Source organism: Spea bombifrons, chromosome 6 (assembly GCF_027358695.1).
Source record: "Spea bombifrons isolate aSpeBom1 chromosome 6, aSpeBom1.2.pri, whole genome shotgun sequence".
Taxonomy (NCBI): Eukaryota; Metazoa; Chordata; class Amphibia; order Anura; family Pelobatidae; genus Spea; species Spea bombifrons.
Window position 1 is genome coordinate 39,975,228 of NC_071092.1, and position 21,582 is coordinate 39,996,809.

Consider the following 21,582-nt stretch of genomic DNA (forward strand, 5'->3'; position numbering starts at 1 on the left):
GGAAGAGTGTGAAAGTTAAATACTCCATGTTACACGAGGGGACTTTAAACAGAAAGTTGCAAATTTCAGGCAAAAGGACTCCCCAGGAGCTGTCTATGGTGCTGATTGATGGGCGCTGACGGTCCTGTCCTTGGTACTGAAGAATAAAACACTTTGCCCCGTCACCTACGCCAGGGGTGATCTTTAAGGGCAACAAACCGACCAGGAAATCTGATTGAGTAAAAGTAATTTATTAAATCCCAGTTGTTGTGACTAAGCTGCCTGTTGTGGAATACCCAGACATCTTGCGTCTGGTGTCTACTCCAGCATATCCTTCTCTTTGTTCTATTAAATGATATCGTCTCCTCTGTTTCAGGTCTGCAAATCATATAATCCAGGGGTTTGTGAAAATGATCACAAGTGATTCTAACAGCGTCTCTGAATCAGTAACTTTGAGTGATTTAACTATGTGGCTCCTTGAAACTCCACCCTTGAGTCCTGGTGCTCCATGTTTAACCCGTACTGTCTCCTTGTTCATCGACGTGCCTGGGTCAGTTTACATTCTTATTGGACTCTACTCAGAATCTATTCTTTTTGCCACGAACATTTTGAAATAATTGTTACGGCATCAACATATAATACGAATTTGACTGTAATATTTTTTTACGATTACAGACAGTATTCTACCTGAGAATGGGATTTCTGGCCAGACGCCGTGATACAGATGGCTATAATGTTTATGTCTGTGATGCTGTAGGCGCATCAGAAGGAGTGCTTTGAGATTTCAAAGGCAGATCCATCACTTTAATGTTCGATATGACTCACTTCTCAACGCGACGTGTTTGCTCACCCCCATTAGACTTTCCATTAGGTTTTATAAAATACACCCAGGGACCGTGTCTTGTAGATAAGACCCTGCAGCGGTTCTAAAGATAGCTGAGGTCCTCTGCCAAATATCACAACATTACAATGGTGAATGGTTTGCAGGGTAAAAAATATCAGGAACGACCAAGGGAGCTCAACATGTACGGCTCGGAGGAAAGAAGAGATGGGGGAGATATAATAGAGACGTTTAAATACATAAACAGATTCAACAAAGTACAGGAGGGATGTTTATTTCAAAGGAGGAGAAACATTGGAAGAAGAAGTCATAGTCTAAAACCAGAGGGCCAGAGGCTTAGATGTAAGGTAACGTAAGGAAGATTGCAATGGGTGTTGCAGTGTGTGGCCAGTGGCTGGATATGACTGTATGTGAGCCCAGCGCTCGTCCGAGAGTTTACATCAGAAAAAAGACTAGACGGGATACGTTTTCTCACCGGCTGTCAAAGTCTATGTTTACATTTGCTTAGTGAACCCATTGTGCTCCGCAAGCGAAAACAGAAAGGGTTTCATGATAACATTTATCTTGGAGGAGGATTCATAATTTACAGGAATCTGGGGTGTAAAATACACAGCTTGTATACTTTTTACATGACCTAAGGTATCGTTAACTTAGCAACCAAATACTAATTTAGTACAGTTAATCGTTTAGTTAGTTCTTATGAATTTAGGGGTTAATTTTTGCCATTTCAATCCTCCTTAGTGGTTTACGTGCTGGGGAACATGCGCGTGCTTATCTCGTAAGTCATCATCTGTTCCCGGAACATTCAATTAGCCCCGGCTATAGACATTGTAGGGGATTGAAAGCAGAGCCTTTAACTCGCAAATATTAATGAACGTTTCAGTCCAGAAATTGGTTTGTGCGGAAAGTGTTGACTTTGTGTTTAAACTGCCGTACTCTGTTGAAATTAGACAAGAGCACTTGTGACCAAATTAGCAACCGTTACATACGTTGAATTTCCCCGTGGACTCTTCCAATGCTGGTTTGAAATGAGCAAAGTATTGGCCAATAAAAGTTAGAAAAAAACTCTCCTGATTTAAAACACATCTCTCCTCAGAAAAAAATATATTGCCACGTTCAATATATATATATATATATATATATATTATAAATTCTGTAACACATTATCATTTGCTTTGTTGTTTTTGTTAGGGTAGGGGAAGCCATTTGCCTTTGCACTTGTTGCAAACGTTCACTTCCTGTGACTAAGGATCCAACAAATATTAAATAGCAATTGTAATAATCACAATAGTGTATTAATCTTAATTTCAGTAGGTTGAATATATGCCATGTGATATTTTAATATTCCTACATTTTATAATAATATACAGAATATTAAGGTTATACAGTTTTAAATAACAAAGCAGGAATTAAGCGCATACCCAGTGAATACCATTCACAAAACACCTGAGGCGTAAATATTGGGGATTCGGTCACACTATATGGCCATAATTGCTTCACCCTGCGCTACCTCAAAGTACCCCAAGTTTGGCGAGTCCTATCTAATTTTGCACTGCATTTTAACCCAAAAGACACTCTCAAGCAATTTAAAGCCCTCAACCCTGTAAATATGCACAGCAGAAAAATATACAAAATGGTGGAGCGCACAACCTAGTTGCGCTCCCCTATTTTGTATATGTTTTTGTAGAATTTTCAATGCAAACCTACCTAATATACAGCAGGAAATGTATTCCTCCAAAAACACAACACCGCAAACCATGTAAGCATATGTAAGCTTTACATGTGTGTTCCAGTTTATATTATCATATATAGTTTTCATTTATAACCCATCTGTATCAGAGGCACCTGAGGACATGAATTCTCTGAGTGCGCTACATAATATGTCCCTGCGCGTCTCTTCACCTGAGATGAAGCTACGTCATCTAACAAGCCTTCTCCCAAGATACAGGTAACCAGGTGACAACATGCGTGTGTAATACGAGGTACATGTCCTGACGGTGACATTTTTCTGCCCTTTTCTGTCCTGTCTGTTTTCTTCAAAACCAAAGCTTGTTTTCCCTTCTTCAATCACCTTCTAAGTAAAATCTCTCTGGCACATTAACGAGTGAAGGGCTATGGAGGCTATATCACAGTAATAACGATGATTATTAGACAGGGCGATAACACAATAGACAACCTCTAGTGCTCCAGCTGTTGGCTAACTCCCACCATTCCCAGGCATACCCTGACGAGTATGTGTCTATCCAGAGTAGGGCAGCCAACTTACCATGAGGGCAAGTCCAGAATAGTGACCCAGTGATAAGCCTGATACTCGATGTACACTATACAGTCCGGTCCAAAATATATTAACAGAAGGGCCACAGACAGAATCCTGATACCTTCGTAAAGTCCTTGCCCTGGGGGCTCTACGTGGAATTGCAAGGACGGCTCGCACAAAGGCACGGCCCAACAGCTTACAATCAGAGCAGCATTTGGAAAAAAATGCCTTCTCTGCCCTATTTTCCAGTCCGTCCCCGTGTCCCCCAAAAACAGATGGCAGGGGAAAGGATGTTTAAACAAAGGCTTTAGTTACACAGGTGCTGGGGTTTTTACATGACGAGAGACGGGGATATTGGCGCAGAGATAACATCTCGTATGCAAGCTGCTGTGTAATAATCTGCGGTGCTAAGTAGTTAAACCAGGCCTGCTCCTTGTTTTAAATCCTGCTACCGGCCTGTAAATTAAAACCCTTCAAAGCGAGGGAACAGTGTGTTCCATAGGGCGGGCGTATAGGCAATAAACAAAGGTACATTTCCGCTGGTCCCCAAATGTTTGAACGGTTATATTTAGAGACCTTGTTGAAAGTCCTGACATGTGAATATTATAACGGCTAATATCGTGTATAATGGTGGATGAAAAGGAAATAATATTGATAACAGTTTTAGAGAACATTATGTTGTGTTTCTGCGGCACAAAATCTGGTCATAGTCTGCAAAAAACACCTGTATATATGTTTAATGGATATAAGGGTACATATATAATTACAGCTAAAAGTACTGTATTTTCTGGAACATATAATTGGATGAAATGTTTCTTACTAGCTCCTGATGTATGCAGTGCGTTGTACTTGTATGCTGTTAAAAGGCCCTAAAACCTACCCCCCCCCAGCTCCTCATTTTCTTTACCTTGTATTTACCGGCCAATCAGTGGCAGGAAAACTCTCCCATTGAAATCAGTGGGAACGCGTTCTGTGCATGTGCACGGGAGTCACCTTGCCCCTACCACCCCCAAACTCTTGAGTAAAGACCTCTTGTCCCCTAAAATGAACATATTCTGCCCTAAGCCGAGTTGGCCTAGGTTGGCAGGTCAATGGGGGCCGCAAAACTGGGGGACATAATGCCCTGTTGGTTTATCTACTCCTGTGCTGTGCCGTTACCCAAAGGACCGGTTACAAGGGCCCAACCAACCCCTCTTCACTATGGAGGCTGTACATCATACTTACCCTTATTAAGTTTTAAAATGTGTTTTAAGCCAGGGTGTTAAATGGGGTTCAGAACTGAGACCGCTGGTTCTGGACAACAGTCGACATTAAGCCCTGTGAAGATGGAGAAATCTTTGCTCTTCTGTAATGTCTATTGGTATATAATGCCAAATAATGGAGCAAAACAGTGCTTACAAAGTTAAACGCAAAGTACAAAAAAGCATATTACGGTGTACATAAAAATAAGGTTTTATATATCTATAAAATAAGTACCTTTTTTATATAGCTCTTTGCGTTGCTATAACATTTACGGCACTTGGTTAGGATGTGGAGTGCTGTCGACTGCCTTGGCTCAGAGTTTAGAGCGCTTCGGAATTATGAGAGTTAATGGAATCAGCATGTAACGTTCTTCCCTGACGTGGTTCATGGTCAATGACCTGTATCCGTTGCGTTGCTCACCTGTCTCCCGGAGCCTGCTGCTGATGTGATAACCAGCTCAGCCAAGTGGAACTTCATTTAATTTGTGGGAGCCGCTGCCTGGATACCTTAGCACAGTAATAATATACGCTCGGGTTCTGGCTGTATCTTCCCTCACCGATGATACTAATCCCACCGGAGCCACGTGTAAGATATTGGGGGCCTGTAGTTGGGAAGACAGGAATAGCTGCAGTTTAGCCTAACTTTGGCATGGAACACAAGTGTGCACTCACTTTAAATCAACTGAAATAATGCGTGGATACATACTAAACCTTATAGATTCTTAGAGTCTGATAAGAAAGGAAATCTAGAATGTTCTACTGATTGTTCTACCTTGTCAATTATGTTAGGTATGCAATAGTACGTTAATATGTAGGCACCTTGCATGTAAATCCAGCCATACTCGGTAAGTTTTAACACTTTAACTTTTAATAGGTGGTCTACCTTAAATATTTGCAAGGGGGCACCAAACAATACCAGGGATGGTTTATGGATCGGCTGACATTTGCTAAATAATAGCAGGAAACGTTGGCTTGCCACGTAGTTTGCAAGGGGTTAACCCGACAAACAAGGTGTTTGCTGGGCATGTTCTTAAACAAATAGCTTGGGGTTATTTTTATCTTTGCCAGCTGCTCCGGCCTCGCCGAGATCGGTGTGCGGGTGAGCAGGAAGATTAGCTGTGACTCAAAGCCCATACATCATATTAAACGGGCGATGAGCGCTGATAGCACATGTTGCAGTCACAATCACTGGGCTGACGTCAAAGCTCCTTATCAGTATCGTGGAATCAGCAGCTCCTGATAAAGCCATATAGACTCCAAGCGACACACGCTTCTGTTTCCATAACAACTGCACTGATGCATCAGCTAAGAATCCACGAATAACTCTAGCAACCTGACGAGTTAACCGATCACTTGGGTTTCGGTTGCTACTTCTTGTTGAGTAAGCCTCCGATCCCTGCTTGCTGTCACTGGTAATAAGATGTATGATGATGTCTCATGTACCATCAACACTTAAGGCAGATGTACTATAGTTCTCGACTTCACAACTAACACTCATTCCTGACACTTCCTGCAGAATTTTCCTAGAGCCTCTCAATAGGACAGCTAGTTGGTTGACTGCTAGGTTAGTCTTTTATTCTTTGGGGAGGCAGCATTTGGATCTGTCCACTCTCTGCCCTATACCAACCATTATTCTAATTATCGCATTTTAGACTGAGGCCATATGCCACTGTTTGCGAACCATCCCTAATCTTTCCTCAGTTGGCTTGGCCGTTCGCTGGTGGCTTTCTTATGCTGCCACCTGCCTTACTTTCCATGTGTGATGAAAAAGTGGGGCAGCAACTATGGAAAGTGACGGGTCTTACGTTGTCAACAACTGCCCTTGGGGAGTCAAAGCCAGCAGTGAATGCATCAATAGTCATTAATGGATAGGGAAACTGGGTAGAATTGTGGTGGACCTAGGTGTTGGAACTTCACGCCATTCCCTTGACAAGGAGACCAATTGCATTAGATTCCCAGCAATCACCTGATAGATCTTTGGGGCAAACGCTTTGATCTACCACAAATTTCCAGTTATGTTTATGGCCCTTGATTAAAATTGCCAATAATAGAGAAAAAGCTCAATTATGAGTCTGCTCCATCCAATCAAGAACTTTTGTTGACCCTACGTAGCCAGTAACCAGCGTCCAGCTATATGCACCTCTTTTTGTTTGTCTGGATATGTGCTAAAAGAAAAGGACTAGCAGCAAATGTTTCTAACTTTTTATTTTCCTCCCTGTGTCTTAAGTCTTTGTCTGTCTCGTTCATTAGTATTCTGTGAATTCCGTGCTCCGTGCTAAGCATCTCCCAAGGGCGCTGTCATTTTGCAGCTATTTATATGTAGAATTTTAGAAATGCAGGGAGGATCTGCATTGATTTATTTTTTGTATCTGACAAGATCAGAAGAGACGTGTATTGAGCCACCAGACACCATGGGGTCATTGTTAAACAGACCCGTGTTGAGATTGCTGAATCAGTCAAAGCCAGATATCTGGATACTAAATTAATCACATGCCAAACTCTCGGGTTCCAGAATGACTTTGGATGTGCAAAACAGGGCAGGGGAGACCACCGCGGATGTGTTTATCCCAGACTGCAATTCTAGATGGTCAGGTAATGTGGTACCTTCCGAAATAATGCACAACATCTATCAGCGTCCATTAAGTCGTTGCCATACCTCTTCCCTGCCTATAGGAGGCAATAGGTCAAGTCAGATTGACAGGGTTAATGAATTAGGGCGTGTGTGAGTGAGTGTGTGAATGTGTGTTAGTGTGGGTATGTGTAAGTACGTGTGTGTTGCTATGAGTGTGTAAGTTTGTATAGATTTGAGAGTGTGTGTGAATATGTGTGCCAGTGCAGATGTTAGTTACTGGGGAGGGGTGCAAGGGGCAAATGACGTTACCTGCCCCCCCTCCCAGGCCATAAGGTGACAGCCCTCCCCTGCGCTATAGGAACCAACAGGGAACAAATGGCAGCTTTTTGAAAAACAGAGCTGTATACCAAAGACACGGCCTGTGACCATTAGTAGATCTACAGGTTAAAAAACAAAAGAATTTGCCCCAAACTGAAGACTTTTCGTGTGTCTTCCTGCTGAACATTCTAACACTGCACTGATCTGCATCACGGCTCATAGGAATTAGCATACATAATAATGCATAAAAATGCAAGATTTGACTAGAAATATAACCAGCGGTTTTATACCTTTTTACTTGTGTGTCATTTGCAGGAATTTGGGTGATAATCAGGACCCCGATGTGTGACTCAGAGAATGAAACACCATCTATTTTTGTCCTAGAAATACTTGTGTAATAAACTTTGTATGTGATGTTATTCTGCATATGCTAAACAGCTATACAAAGGTAAAGATCCTTTTCAAATGGTCAAAGAAGGACACTTTTAGAGGAATTTTTAAACATTTTCTATTGTTCGAATTCAAAATTATTAAGGCCTTAGGGTTATAGAAAAAAGAGACATCGGGGGAGGCCACATGGATCTGTGTCTCTAAAGAGGGACTGTACCTCCAAGACAAGGACATTTGGGAGGTATGGTCTTGGATCCATTGTAACAAACAATTAGATTTATTTTAACTTATTTTTCATATTCTGCTGTCATTAGCAGCCTCCCAAAAAAGAATGCACACTTATGTAATGTAATACTTCCCATGCATGTGACTGGGGGGTCTTTTTGGACCCCTTCCCCTTTAATACTTGCGGAGCCAACGCTGGAGATGACTGGAACATCTCCAGCGTTGACCCCTCACCGGTCATATGCATTAAAGTGTATATGATGGCTGGAGTATCCCTTTAATACACTAGAGAAATATAAATATGAATAACAAAACATCAAATAAAAAATAAATATATAAAAATAATTTCCTACATTTTAAAAATATTTTTCAGTGCTGGATTTAGTTCTGGTTTTCTTTTAGATGTAGCCGCCCCCCTTTAAGGGGTTAATGTTTTAGTTGGCCGCGTTAAAAATGTCCGTGCCAGAGTTATCTTTTGTAATCGTTCTTATTTTAACTCAATTTAAACCCATAAATAGGAGTTGGTGATACGGCTCTTATCAGTGACAGCACAAGGAGGTGAATCTGCTCCAAAACCTGCGTCTAAGAGATAAGACCCCGATCGCTACGAGTTCTTCGTGGTCGGGGACAGTGTCTGGACTTTTTATTATCTAGCAGGTACACACTTTCATACGCTGTTCCTTTGGAGACGCGTGCCAAGGAATCTTAAGCAGCTACTTTTTGGGGAAGGCAACCATGTTGCTGTTTAAACTACCATTCCCAGCATCCCCCGGTGGCATGATGCAAGTGGAGCTGTATTGGAGTTGCGGTTTGACAACAGTGGGTGAGGAAAAAGGATTGACAGCCCCGCTGTAAGAATTTTAAAACCGTTTAATTTTAATCATATTTTATATTATTATTATTATACTGTCAATAATTTCGCAGTTTTTACAGTCCATACATTCAAAGGGTTAAAACAAAACTAGATCTGAGAGATTAAGACTATGAAGGCCCTGCTCACACGTTTACAATCTAGAGGAGAGGGGTTGTAGAAAGACGCAAGGAACACACCAGATTTGAAAGAGGACAAGAAGGATTTGGATCCCAATGATGTGCCTTCCAACAAGGAAGGGTCACTTGGGAGGCGTATGGCATGGGTCTGTAAATGGTCGTTTTCATGCAGATAATCCATTACTTCATTGTATGATCTGCACTTTGGTAAACTGGTCACCCCATTTTCAAAAATGTTATGTATCAAAAGCTATCTGAAATGTACACTTTGAGTCCAGTTGAATACATACTAAAATCCACAGCACACCATTATTAGTTTGACCTGCATATCGAGTGGATAAGGAGACTCCTCAATCTCCACTTTCCGAGGCAGCTCCCATCCAAGGAAGTATATGCTTACTTTAGACATAGAGACAAAACTATTTCTATCAGTCCTTTAGAATAAGCTTTCCCATAACAGCGGTCCCACCGACAGAGAGAGGTCCTGTGTGCCGGTGGAGGTTTCTTTGCATTGCAGACAAAACTCGAAATGCTCACCAAGAATGGGCAGCCGCTTCTTAGCCTGTCCTACAGTGCTTGGGAGCATCTCAAGTCTTAGCTCCCATGTCCCAATGGACAGGCTATGAAGTGGTTATTGGTGATCATTCCATATTTAGTTTTGTATGGTATTTCACCCTTCAAGTTACCGCAGACGACACATCTCCATCAACATATCAGTCTGATTCTGTACTGCAAATGCCACGGTGGAGCGTAATCTCTGAAGACTTCTTTGTGGAGGAATTGGGGGTAGTCTTTTTGGTTGATATCTTCTTTAGAAGATATGAGAGGTGTCCTTCTTTAGGAAGACCTAGAAGTTGCAGCCTTCCTGCTGGCCCTTCAGTCATGGAGGGAAGAAAATGGGCCAAACATGCTTCAGAGGTGTTAGTCCATGACCATGAACATAGGGACATAGTGTTTTACTCTGTTTCTTGTTTTAACAATAGTTTTGCACAGGACTTCTCCCTCGCACATTTTAATTTTTTTGACACTGAAACCACATAAGTGGCTGGTTGGTGGTCTCATTTAAGGTATGACGTATGTCTGAAGCAAAATCAGTAAAGGCTCACCTTGAAGATCTCATAGCTGTTTGATAAATTGTTAATTTACTTAGTGCGTCTAATCCAAAGGTTTCCAGAATTTTAGATTAGCCATAAATTATAGGCGAGTGAATGATGCTCAGACTTGTAGTTTAATCCACTTTCTTTGCACTTATAATGCATCGCTCCTTCTTCTTCATTCTGTAAGATATTTGCAGCCCACCCCGGGGGCTAATATGATGCCATGCTTAAATTTCCACAAAAAGTCTTTAACCTTCAGAAGAAGAATGCTCATTTTACGGAGACAGTTAATTGCGCCGCATAATCACCGGATCCGTCGAATCACTTCTCGCAAACCCATCAGGCCATTAGCAGAATGACTTGTCAAGAAGAAGTGCTCTGACCCGCTGAACAATTTGCAGGGACCTTTACTCCATCTGAAAAGGACAGAACTGTTTTTGTGGAGCTGTTGTGTTGGGAAATTGAAAGGCAGATCATTAAATCCTCTTTCTAGATCTCATATAGAGATAAACATTTTTTTGATTTTGACTTTGTTTCCACCAAGACCATATATATATATGTCTGAGTGACACAATCATGATACGGATGACAGTATGGCACGGACGGGGTATTACTGCGGCTGTCATCATAATGTCAGGCTTGGCAGGGTTTAATACCAGATTTTAAGGTTTTACTATATGGAGACAGCTACCGCGACAATCATTATTATTATTATCTTTTATTTATATAGCGCCAACAGTTTACGCAGCGCTTAATACAATACATAAATTCAAGGGGTCTGACAAGACAAGAATTGACAGACTAAGACAAACCGATACATTCGGTGGAGAGAGCCATCATTGACTATAGACTTGGTCTGTTAATGGGGTACGCACTGAGATTTATTTTTCTATGTACCACTGATAATGTTTTTTTCAGGTTCAACATCCATAAGACTTATTCACTAACATGTAGCCTTTTGCTATTTAGTTATATGAACCATTGTGAATGGAAGCCACCTTTTTAGCCATGACACATTCTTCGGTGACGTTTCATTGATAATCAGTAAAATGTGGCTTAGGACACCATTTTTGGGGAACCATAAGAGGGCGGATAATTAATGGTACCTCGGAGCGTCTCTGTTTCATACCACCCAGGAGTTCAAATGGCCAATGGAGGGTACTTTTACTGTTGGGGGTGTGGTTAGAGGTGTGTCTTTAACAAGACTTTTTATTAGACCTTATGCCTTATTGATAATTATTTATGTAATTTGTTAAGGCATTTAGAGCGAGGATACTGTATATTATTTACATGATTTCGTTGCTGTTCATATGCATATTATTGTGACTTTTAAGGCCGTATAACACTGCGATACACTGACCTAGGCCGACTACTACTAGGCCCAGGGCGGCAAGCCCAAGGGGGCAGCAATCAGGCTTCCTGTAATGCCGCTAGTCAATGAGCCGGTTAAAAGAGAGATCATTGAGTGGGCGCAGTTCTCCGTAGTTTGTGTCCATGCCATGCTGCCATTAAAAGCGGAGCGCAGTGATATGATGAGGGGGTGCCAGGCGGTACTGAAGGCATAGGAACAATCCACCGCTGGATACCCTCATACCCCGCAAACACTCTGTGATCCTTAAAAACAGGGACATCAGACGATAAAAGTCAGAGAGCACAAAGGGAGACTGTCCTCAAAAAGGACCTCGGAGGTCTCCATGCCTGTGGCCTGGAATGTGACTCCTACTCTGGGTGTCTACAAACTTAATAGCTGGATTTACACACGCTTCTTCCTGGCACACTACGCAGTTTATTTTCTAAAAAGTACGTTGTTCAGAGGTAAAACTCTAATATCTTCACCCAATCTTTTTTTCCAGGACACGGCTGGGCAGGAGAGGTACAGAACTATCACCACTGCCTATTACCGAGGGGCGATGGGTTTCATTCTTATGTACGATATCACCAACGAGGAATCCTATAATGCAGTCCAAGACTGGTATGTAGATTCTATTCTTCTTTCTTGCTATGGAGCCACACAAATAGTCTTAAACACTTAAAGCTATTCAATCCTTGGTTTAATTCCATGTCCGAACATAGAGTATTGATGTATCTGACACAAAGGAAGCCCATCAGCATGTTGCAAACACTTTGTTGCCATGGCATGATAAAAAGCTTCTTCATTGCTTTATTTAAGTATTTAAAAGGCAATTTAAAATGAATAACTTATTGTGCTAGAGCTGAACGCAATGGAAACCCAAGCGAGATGTTAGTGGGTTTCACTCATGATCAGTGGGACACCCCAATACTGTCCAGTATTCTCACAGCATCCTACACACCATGTATATTTTTACAGGGATTTCAAGTTATCATTTAGATGATCATTTAATGTTCCATATTTTCACTGCTTAAAATATGAAATACTTTTTTTTTAATATCAAACAGACGTTTAATTGCAGAAAATGACCCTTGAAGGTTATTTGGCAGCTCCCTACATCAGATGGAAGAGTTGCTGCAAATTATAGAACCTCGCAGGTTATTTACACAAAAAAAAAAACAACATTTTCCGGGACTCTCTGCAAAAAGGAGTCGTTTAAGATGCGATCAGAATTGCATAATTAGCGCAGTTAATCTTCGAATGAAAAGGTTCTCAGCATGCGCTGCCAAAATGATGCTTTATAATTAATTTCATGTATTAATGGAAAAGACGAGTATGTAGAGAAAGCAGAATAGTTTCCTGCTACAGTAAAGCGTCTTTGGGCTGATGAGCGGCTTTTAGCGAGTTGGTGCGGATTTGGTATAATGCTTCCATCTATGGATGAAGAAAGTGGGCTCGTTGCCTGGGACCCCAAATGCTGTGCCAGGAATAGTGTGTAATACTGTATAGAAGTAGCATTGAGATCGCTTTGATCGCTTGTTTGTTAGTTGATTAAGCCAAAAGCATTATGTGCTATTTTCGTCACTGGATTGTCACTTGATTGGCTTAGTGTACATCATACTTACCAAATGTCCCGATTCATATTTTGCGACATCATGTGACATTCGTGTATGTGTACATGTATGTAGGGTGACAGTCCTATAACCAGGTACAATGTTAATTTCCACGTTTTTACCCATGTGTGTTTCCGGGGGAAAAGGAACTCTTCATATTACATACATAACATGTAGCGAGTCCCATACCACGTACTCCATGTCTAGTTGTGTCTGACAGATATACTTTACTATGTTCTGCTCCAGTGGGAAATAAGCAATGATTGAAAGAAGGTGATTAATCTGATGTGTTAATGACTCCGAGACAATGTTTATTTCCCGTGAGCATTATTTATAAGTCTCTTTATTCTCTTTTCATCAGGGCCACCCAAATTAAGACATACTCGTGGGACAACGCACAGGTCATTCTGGTGGGAAACAAATGTGACATGGAAGATGATCGAGTGATTGCCCCAGAGAAGGGAAGGCACCTGGCAGATCAGCTTGGTATGTTTTATACAGTTGTGCCCCCTGGTGGTGGCCACAGGTCCTGCAGGCATCTCTACTTTAGTCTAAAGGTCTTGCTATGGTCAGTCCATGCATTGCTTGAGAGATTCTAATTAATGTAAGTGAATAGACCTCGTTATATATATTCCGAACCCCTGTAGGCTATATCTGCACTCGTACCTAAAGTACACAATGCCAGGGGATTGTTGTTAAAGGTGACTGCAAATAATATGGAAAATAATAATAATATGAAATAAATGACAAAAAATCATGACATGCTTGTAGGGTTGCTTGACATTACTTAACATAAAATACAACAATAAAGTTCTCCCAAAATAGTTTTCTTTTCATGCATTTTATTCGTAACATATTTACAACTATATAAACTCAGGATTAGAGTTTTGTGTTTGAACTTTAAGCGATCACTTGAAGAACAAAAATCCTCAAAAGCATCTAATTAGAGTAATTTTGAAGCTTCAGAATTAGAGTTTCATACATCTTTTCCTCCATTCCCCACGATCACATGGCAGATATTACATTGGAAGAGGTTATAACCGTGCTTGGTGTTTTAATTGCTTGTTTTAGCCGGCTGCGCATGAGCCTCTATTGCGAGGGATTCTTTTTAGCATTCTTCTGTAAGGCTAAAATAACAGATATCAAGTAGGGCATATGTTTAAAGCATGATCCAGCAGAAAGAATGTAGCTCTTACATTGAGCGCAACAAAAAATAATAGATAATTTTTATGCTAGTATTACGTAATAGAAGCAATTGCCCCCCCCCCCCCGGCACAATTCTTCAATCAGGGCTGGAGCTATTAAAAGTGCTCCGTGCGAGGTAAGGGAGTGAGGTGTGATGATACAATGAGGATGTGTGTGTATGTGAATGTGTAAGTGTGTGAGAGTGAATGTGTGTGTAGGTTAGCGTGTGTATGTGTGTGAGTCTGTCTGTGCTGGTGCATTTATTAGTTACCAAGAAGAGAGGGGCCGGTAGAGCCCTCCACAGAACAGAAACAGTAAAAAGGAAAAGATGCATGTAATATATTGTACATGTGTGTATTCTGGAGAATCTGCCATGTGCCAGTTCCCCTTTAAGTGGCTGTCTCTGTTTAGTACTGGAATCATATAGAATGAGGGGCGAGTTTTAATATCCATGATACAGGTCATTGCATTTTCTCCATCCTCCTGTAGCTCGGATCAGCAATAGATAACAATGGCAGCTGATAGATTTGTAAAGAAGACAAAAAGTTCTTTGTCAGCTGAAACATTGGCTCCTCTTTGTTCTCTTCCACGCTGATTGTATGCATTGTGCCCGAGCTCTATAGAAGATCCCGAGTCATCAGTCCTCATTGTAACTCCCCAGAGTGGAGCGTAGCCTCAGCGGGACAGCTTTACCTTTCAGATGAAGGATGTACATCAGGAATATAAACCCTGGGAAAAGTAGATTGATACATTAACGGACATTTCCTCCATTGAAAATAGAATACTAATATTTAAAACTTTGAAAGCATGGTTTGGAACAGAATGCCGCTGAGTATTCTTAATATAATTACTTACAATATATTTATTTTTTATTTATTATGGTAAAGACGACCTTTGTCCAGATGCGTTTCCTCCGAAAGTTTTTATCTGAATGTAGTTTGCTTCCCAGCTGTAAAGTGTTGTGACAGTAGGACAGACCTGCTCAACATGTGGTCCTCAGGCTGTTGTTCTACTACATTTCCCATGATGCCCGGCCACTTCACTAGTCATTAGACAAAATAGCTAAGCGAAGCTAAGAGGTCCACAAAGTGCTATGTGGCAATGAATCCGACACGGAGTCCAACCCATACACTTCCCAGGTAGATGATATGTTAATAAAGGTGAATCCCCTAAATGGGGACTTGTAGGTCAGGCAATCATTCTCACCTGAGCCGGTCTATTTGAACGTCTCTTCTCTCTTTGACAGTCTCTATGGGTTCTCCCTAAGAATACAGATGGGTCCAGATGTGGACCTTCTTCTTTACTTCCTTGTTCCCTTCTGCAGATGACATTTTCTTACATTCTGGAAAAGATGGTCCCTGAGGGTCAGCGTAGCTAGAGGTGTGATAGCACCTGAGAGCTTGAGACTCATTGTAAGGTTAAGCATTTAATGTGCGATAAGGGTGGGATCAGGTCACTAAGTGTGAAGGGCCCCTGTGGTCCGGAACCCCCCCCCCATTCCTAACTAAGTTTATAAAGTGAAATAAACACGGTGGCAGAAGTAAAATTGTCTGGATCTTCCCCATCAAGACTCGGATACTTCGCCAAGAATTAATCCACTAGAAGATTTCCCAGCCTGCCATCCAGCACCGTTTTTATGTTTTATGCTCCTTTGCACGCCATCTAGAACACTACGGGTTATTGTAAATATTCATTAACCTTTATTTGCCCTAAAGTGGTGGATGTGCGCATTGAATGGTTAATCTGAGAAACACTGAATCTATTTACGTTTATGCCTTTTGACTTTTATCTCCATTGATAGGAAGAGCCCTGCGGTATTACAGGCTTTAGATGTAAATGACATGATTTTTAATTGCCAATATAATGTGGAAGCTGTCTACGTCACAAGACTTAATTAAAGTAATATAATTTACCCTGGGTGTTTATAATTAAATTCCTTATTTAGCATATCCTATCGGCTCTACGAGAAGCCTGTAGAACATGGATTTATTATTATACCGTTAGTGTGGAACGGCTTTGTGTGCTCCGTAAATGCAGACTCTATGGCTGGGCGTTTGATTTTATACACCTGTGGTCATGGATCTGATTGAAACACCTTAATTCAGTAATTAACACGATATAACTGTTAATCATTATATGGGATCGTTTAGTGTACTGTAAAATACGGAATATTAGAAAAGTAGCGGATCCAGATAAAAGTAGACTTTTTTTTTTTGAATGAATCTTTCACAGCGATGTTGAGAAATATGACTTTATAAACTCCGCTGTGTGTTTCTCTTGTAGGTTTTGAGTTTTTTGAGGCCAGTGCCAAGGAGAATATTCAGGTGAAGCAGGTGTTTGAGCGTCTGGTGGATATAATATGTGACAAGATGTCCGAGAGCCTGGACGCTGAGAACGCCGCAGCAAGTGGCACCAAAAACATGCGCTTCACGGATACCAGCCCTCCTATGCAGCAGAAATGTTCCTGCTGATTTTCCCAGTTGGGGGGCGTCTGCTACCAGTTACTATCGAGCTACTTTATCATGTTCTTGGCTGACTTTTTCTTGTATATCTATGTCTTTTTTTAAAATGTCGTAATCTGGCAATAATTGGCTGATCATTTAATGGTTGTAGGTGATTTAGAACTGTTAATATTCTGCAGTGTATTTCGGCTGACCCAGGACAGCACCCCAGCTGCCCTCTCTTCTGAGCACCAGGATATGGCGTCCACCTCTTTGGGCTACATGGTTCTGATACCAGGCTAGGTGCAGACCACCACAGTGTAACGGGATGGCTACAAGGCAGATCTCTGATCCCCACTGGGTGACCCATTAAGATCACCAAGTGGGGTGATCATCCAACTTTTTGCCGCAGAGGGGCTGCCGCCACTTGGAGCTGCCGTCCTAATAACACCACTGCCAGTGCTCGCTGTTACAAACCTTTGTCCAGTTGTAAGGATTGTATTTTGTACACAAGTGAAGCTTGTCCATTCAGAGCCTTATCTGGTAATAAATGTTAAAGTGAGATTACTGTGACCTTCCCTCCTGTGGGTTACATTGTGTTACGTGTTTGTAATACGGGATTAGTCTTGTGAATTTGAATATTATAATCAGGTCATACACTGTGTCTTCATATTTTTCTAAATGTCATAGTAGGACTGTAAATATATAAATATTGTTGCATTAACATTAATAAAAGTGTTTGTTAGTTATTACTGTGTCTTTTAATATCTTCAAAAACACGGAATAATTTATACTGTGCCAGTCCTAATCTCTGACATCATGATATATCTTGTTCTGGAGTGTCAGCGTATGATGTCATATTCTATCAGCCTGAATCAGGCTGTGTATAAGGAAAAGAAGCTCATTGTTGAATGGAAAAAGCCTACAGATTTGGGTATATATTTACTAAATTGAGAGTTTGCAGGGAAGAGATTGCGTCTACTGTGTACACAGCATGGTTAGCCCAATATAAAACATGGGTTATATATATTGAACTATGCATTATAGAGGCCCGTTAGGGGTTCTTGCAGCCTATCTTAATAAATACTTTATCGAATGAACCCCTTTGAATTTTCACAGAAGACCACCAGGTCACTCCGATTTTCTTGTTAGAGGGGAGTCTCAGACTTATTATTATTGGGGAACAGAAGGAGAGATAGTGGAGACTAGACACTAGAAAGCTGAGGGGATAGGAAACGAGAAGAGGAAAACCATATGAAGAAATTAAGCCACCATACAAGTAAGTGGGGGCCCTGGGAAAAACTAAAACAGATAATCCATAATAAAGCATCCTGTATGAGCTAAAACCGTCCCAGAACCGTCCACAGCCTAACAGGACCGTCTTGACAGTTGGGTTGAAGGATTTGAAGTCCGTGGCGCCTGGGCTCTTGTCTAATCGTGGCTGATAAATCGCTTTGTAATCTTTGAAGAGTCGCTAATCTGCTCACCTTCAGCCTCTCAATCTGCCCCTCAGCTTCAAACACTATTTTTATCGTTACCATGGTTAAGCTTTCCGGGTTCCATAGAGATCGGCACGTTATCACCGTGATGACAATTGATTTTTTACCCTTGGAGGAAAGCCTTTAGCCGAGCCAGGCATTATCCTGACTGAGAGTAGGTAAAGCTTTATACCTCGGGCCATGGAAAGTCCCCACATGGCAGAACCTCGTGATTTTTCATACATAGGTGTATCTATAATGCCGTGCAAAAGGGGCAGCTATCCCAGATCCAATTATTTACATTCATTATATTATGTGGGAAACTCATCCCTTGCTTGTATGAGCTCTATAATATAACCCCACATAACTCATTGACGTCCTACAGTCCTGTCCAAACAGAAATAAGTGATACACTCCATCTCTATGTACAATGCTATATTAACCAATAATTAACATTCTCATGTCTGTTACTGCAATATCTGCTAAATAGAAATATACGATTTTGACGTGGTTACATTAAATAGAACCCGTGTTAGAGCTGCAGGTAAGCGCTTCCAATCTGCAGAACGTTTAACGGTATAACTAAACATACAAACGTGTTCACCGTGTATGAGATACATACCCACCAACCATTCTATTTTGCGCGGGACATTCATTATTTTCCAGAGGTCACATTTTTGTAAGGAATTTGGACACAGGATGGTTTGGGGGGAGATCAGAGGATTTCTCCGGCCCGCCGATCTGTAGAAAAAAAATCAGTGCAGACCCCAATCACAGCTTCCACCAAACCACCTCACAAGCTATTAAAGCGTAACATGAAGATATACGTATCCCAGATGTCTTCTTTAATAGGTTGCAAGGTGGAAGGAAAAACAAAGCTTCCATGCCCCACACTTCAGCTGCCACCGATGTTTCATAATCCGTCTCGTGTTCTTGCTCTGGTCTCTCTTTGCTGAAAGCGGGAAACACAGAAAAGTATCAGCCAATAGCCCTTATACGAGAAGAATTCATATTTTGGATTCAAGTTGGAAAACATCTGAATGAAGTATTTAGTCCCCACAAGAACAACATACACTAAAAGCCAATTTCCCCAGATAGTAACAAAGAGATACTGGGAGTAACAACAGAGTAACCGAATATCGGTGTTTGTCCATGTGTCCATAGTGTGTAATTTTATATATGTATAATGCTGTATATGTCACGGTATGGCATAGTGTTAGAGTGTGTGTATAAGTGTATGGTGTTAGCATGTGTATACATGTGTAGAATATGTTACTGTATGCTGTTAGTGTGTGAATGTATGTTAGTGTATGAAAAGGCTCGACAAACCCCAGGCGCTAGGTCGGGTAATATATGAAAATAAAAACATGATTGGGAAGGAAAAAAGGTGGCCCCTAACTTTTTTGGCTTGCTTCTAAATCAAAACCAAGTTTCCCGACCCCTGGGTTATACCTAAAGACATCTCGAAATGGGCAAAATCTGCAGCTGGAGTTTCACAAAAATATGAACAAATGAAATGACCGATGAGGACGTGAAGACTGCCAAGTAAACAAAGTCTATATTTTTCTTTTAAGGCAATTTAGTAAAATCTTTAAGTCTTGTTTCCAGTTTGTTAACATTCAGTGTACGCATCGCCTGTCTATATACACCGAGCTGTCACTGTCTGTCACCCCGTCATCTGACTTAACCAATCGATATTCATTTATCAGGCTCGCTCCCGAGGGTTTCCATGTCAGATCCCTGATCGATCCATCCGCGCATGTCCAGACACAAAGCGGCAAGACTTTGCATGATAAAAAGACTCAAGCTGTGACTTCATTGCATATTTAACTCATTTCGTGTAAAAGCTCCAGGAAAATATTGTCATTTTATTTTTAAACAAACAAATCAACAATTTTAACCATATATATATTAATTTTAATTAATGCTATGGACTGTGGATAGTGTTTCTTTGCAGAAGATTATTGCGCATTGTTTACTATATGAAAAAGGGAATAACCAGCCCTTTAAGAAGTATTATTGGCGAGATATTACCGTACAGCTACGTACCTGCATATTAAATACAATACCAGGGACATACTGCCATGAAGTTCCAAGGTGATGGATATACGTTGAGGCATGTCACTAGGCAGGACACACCACACGCTACATGTTTAGCGATCAGTGACTTCAAAATTCAACAGAAGAAAGAGACTTGGAAAGACTTCAGATTCTTTATTGAAATAAAATGACGAGGTGCTCGGGTGTAGCTTGGAGGAGAGAAGGCGTGATAGAAACGTTTCAATACATAAAGGGATTCAGTAAAATATAAATACATTTTCAAGGAAAAGAACTCTTAGGACAAGGCGTCACTTTCTAAAACGCGATGGTCGGAGGTTTATTTGTAACGCAAAGGAATTCTACTGCGCTGGGGATGTGGTAGATAAGTGGAACAGATTCCCAGTATAAGCGGCAGAGGGAACATGCGTGGGGTAGGCATGTGGCTATCCTGAATATAAGACAAGACCAAGGACTTAAGGTTTCTGCATGAGGAATGCATGGAGGGACATTAGAGAATCCAAAGGGTTCTTATCTACCGTCACATTCACAGCGTTAGAAGGCGTTGCAGCACGACAATGTTTGTCTCACGTACTCGTGTCGCTCCATGCGCTTCGTTGTATTCTTACACGTCCACCCGGGAACTGAGTGGGATGCAAATTAGGCCCTGAAACTTTACAGCCAGTAGCCCATAAATCACAGGGATGCGGCCGTATGTTAAACTTTTACTTCAGCAGAGATGACGATGAAATGTCAGCCAAGCGGCCTTATACTGGATTGCTACAAGACACACGCTGCCGACCAACACGCACAGTATCAATTACTCGTTTATACATCCTACAGGGTACTGGCCCATAACACGTAAATAGAAACTATACATATAAATATAAAAGGGAAGGCAGGGAAGCTACTTGTGATTGTGAATTCCCACTGTGCTTTTATGGTCAGTATTTAATTGTAAATATTATAAATGATCTCTTTTTTTACTACAAATCTATATTTTTTGTCAAAAGTCTCAAATAGTAACCATTATTGATTTTTAGGTTTCTCACAAGTGCTGACCTAGCCATGACCCAAGCACCTGAAGGTCAGAACATGACATCACACGTGACGCAACATGCAACGTAATCACGGAAACATTTAGGCCACCAGTGCCTATAACCGGCACGTCTGACATCACCTCGGGCTAGTTCACCAAACCCTGAGTGCACTGCAGGTAAATCCCGCCGGGAACCGAGGGACACCCTGCAAAACTACATGGAACTTTCCCTTCTCTCCTACTTCAATTAACCCGACTTAGTGGACAATGCCCGGTATCCTACTGACAGTATGAACAAGGCACCGACAGACCCTTCCCCCCTGATTATAATAACGGTGATTATCCTCAGTATCCGGTCACCGCTCTCTGTAAACCCCCCCTGAGCTGAGCTGAGCTGAGCTGAGCTGAGCTGAGCTGAGCCGAGCTGAGCTGAGCTGAGCCGAGCCGAGCCGAGCCGTTCCCCGCACCCCCACGTGCTGTGACTTCCTGGACACACATTTTACGACGCTGCGGTAAAACAGCTTCTGA

General features: G+C 41.4%; 1 protein-coding gene across 1 annotated transcript in view; it reads left to right on the plus strand.

Annotated features, from left to right (window-relative positions):
* RAB3B (RAB3B, member RAS oncogene family) overlaps positions 1-17,249 on the plus strand; it is a 29,380-nt gene extending 12,131 nt beyond the window's left edge. Inside the window, exons 3-5 of the mRNA XM_053469827.1 lie at positions 11,764-11,882; positions 13,236-13,360; positions 16,343-17,249. Of these exons, the coding sequence (XP_053325802.1) occupies positions 11,764-11,882; positions 13,236-13,360; positions 16,343-16,530 (432 nt within the window). The 3' untranslated portion in view covers positions 16,531-17,249. The remainder of the gene's footprint in view (positions 1-11,763; positions 11,883-13,235; positions 13,361-16,342) is intronic.
* Positions 17,250-21,582: the final 4,333 nt, after the last annotated feature.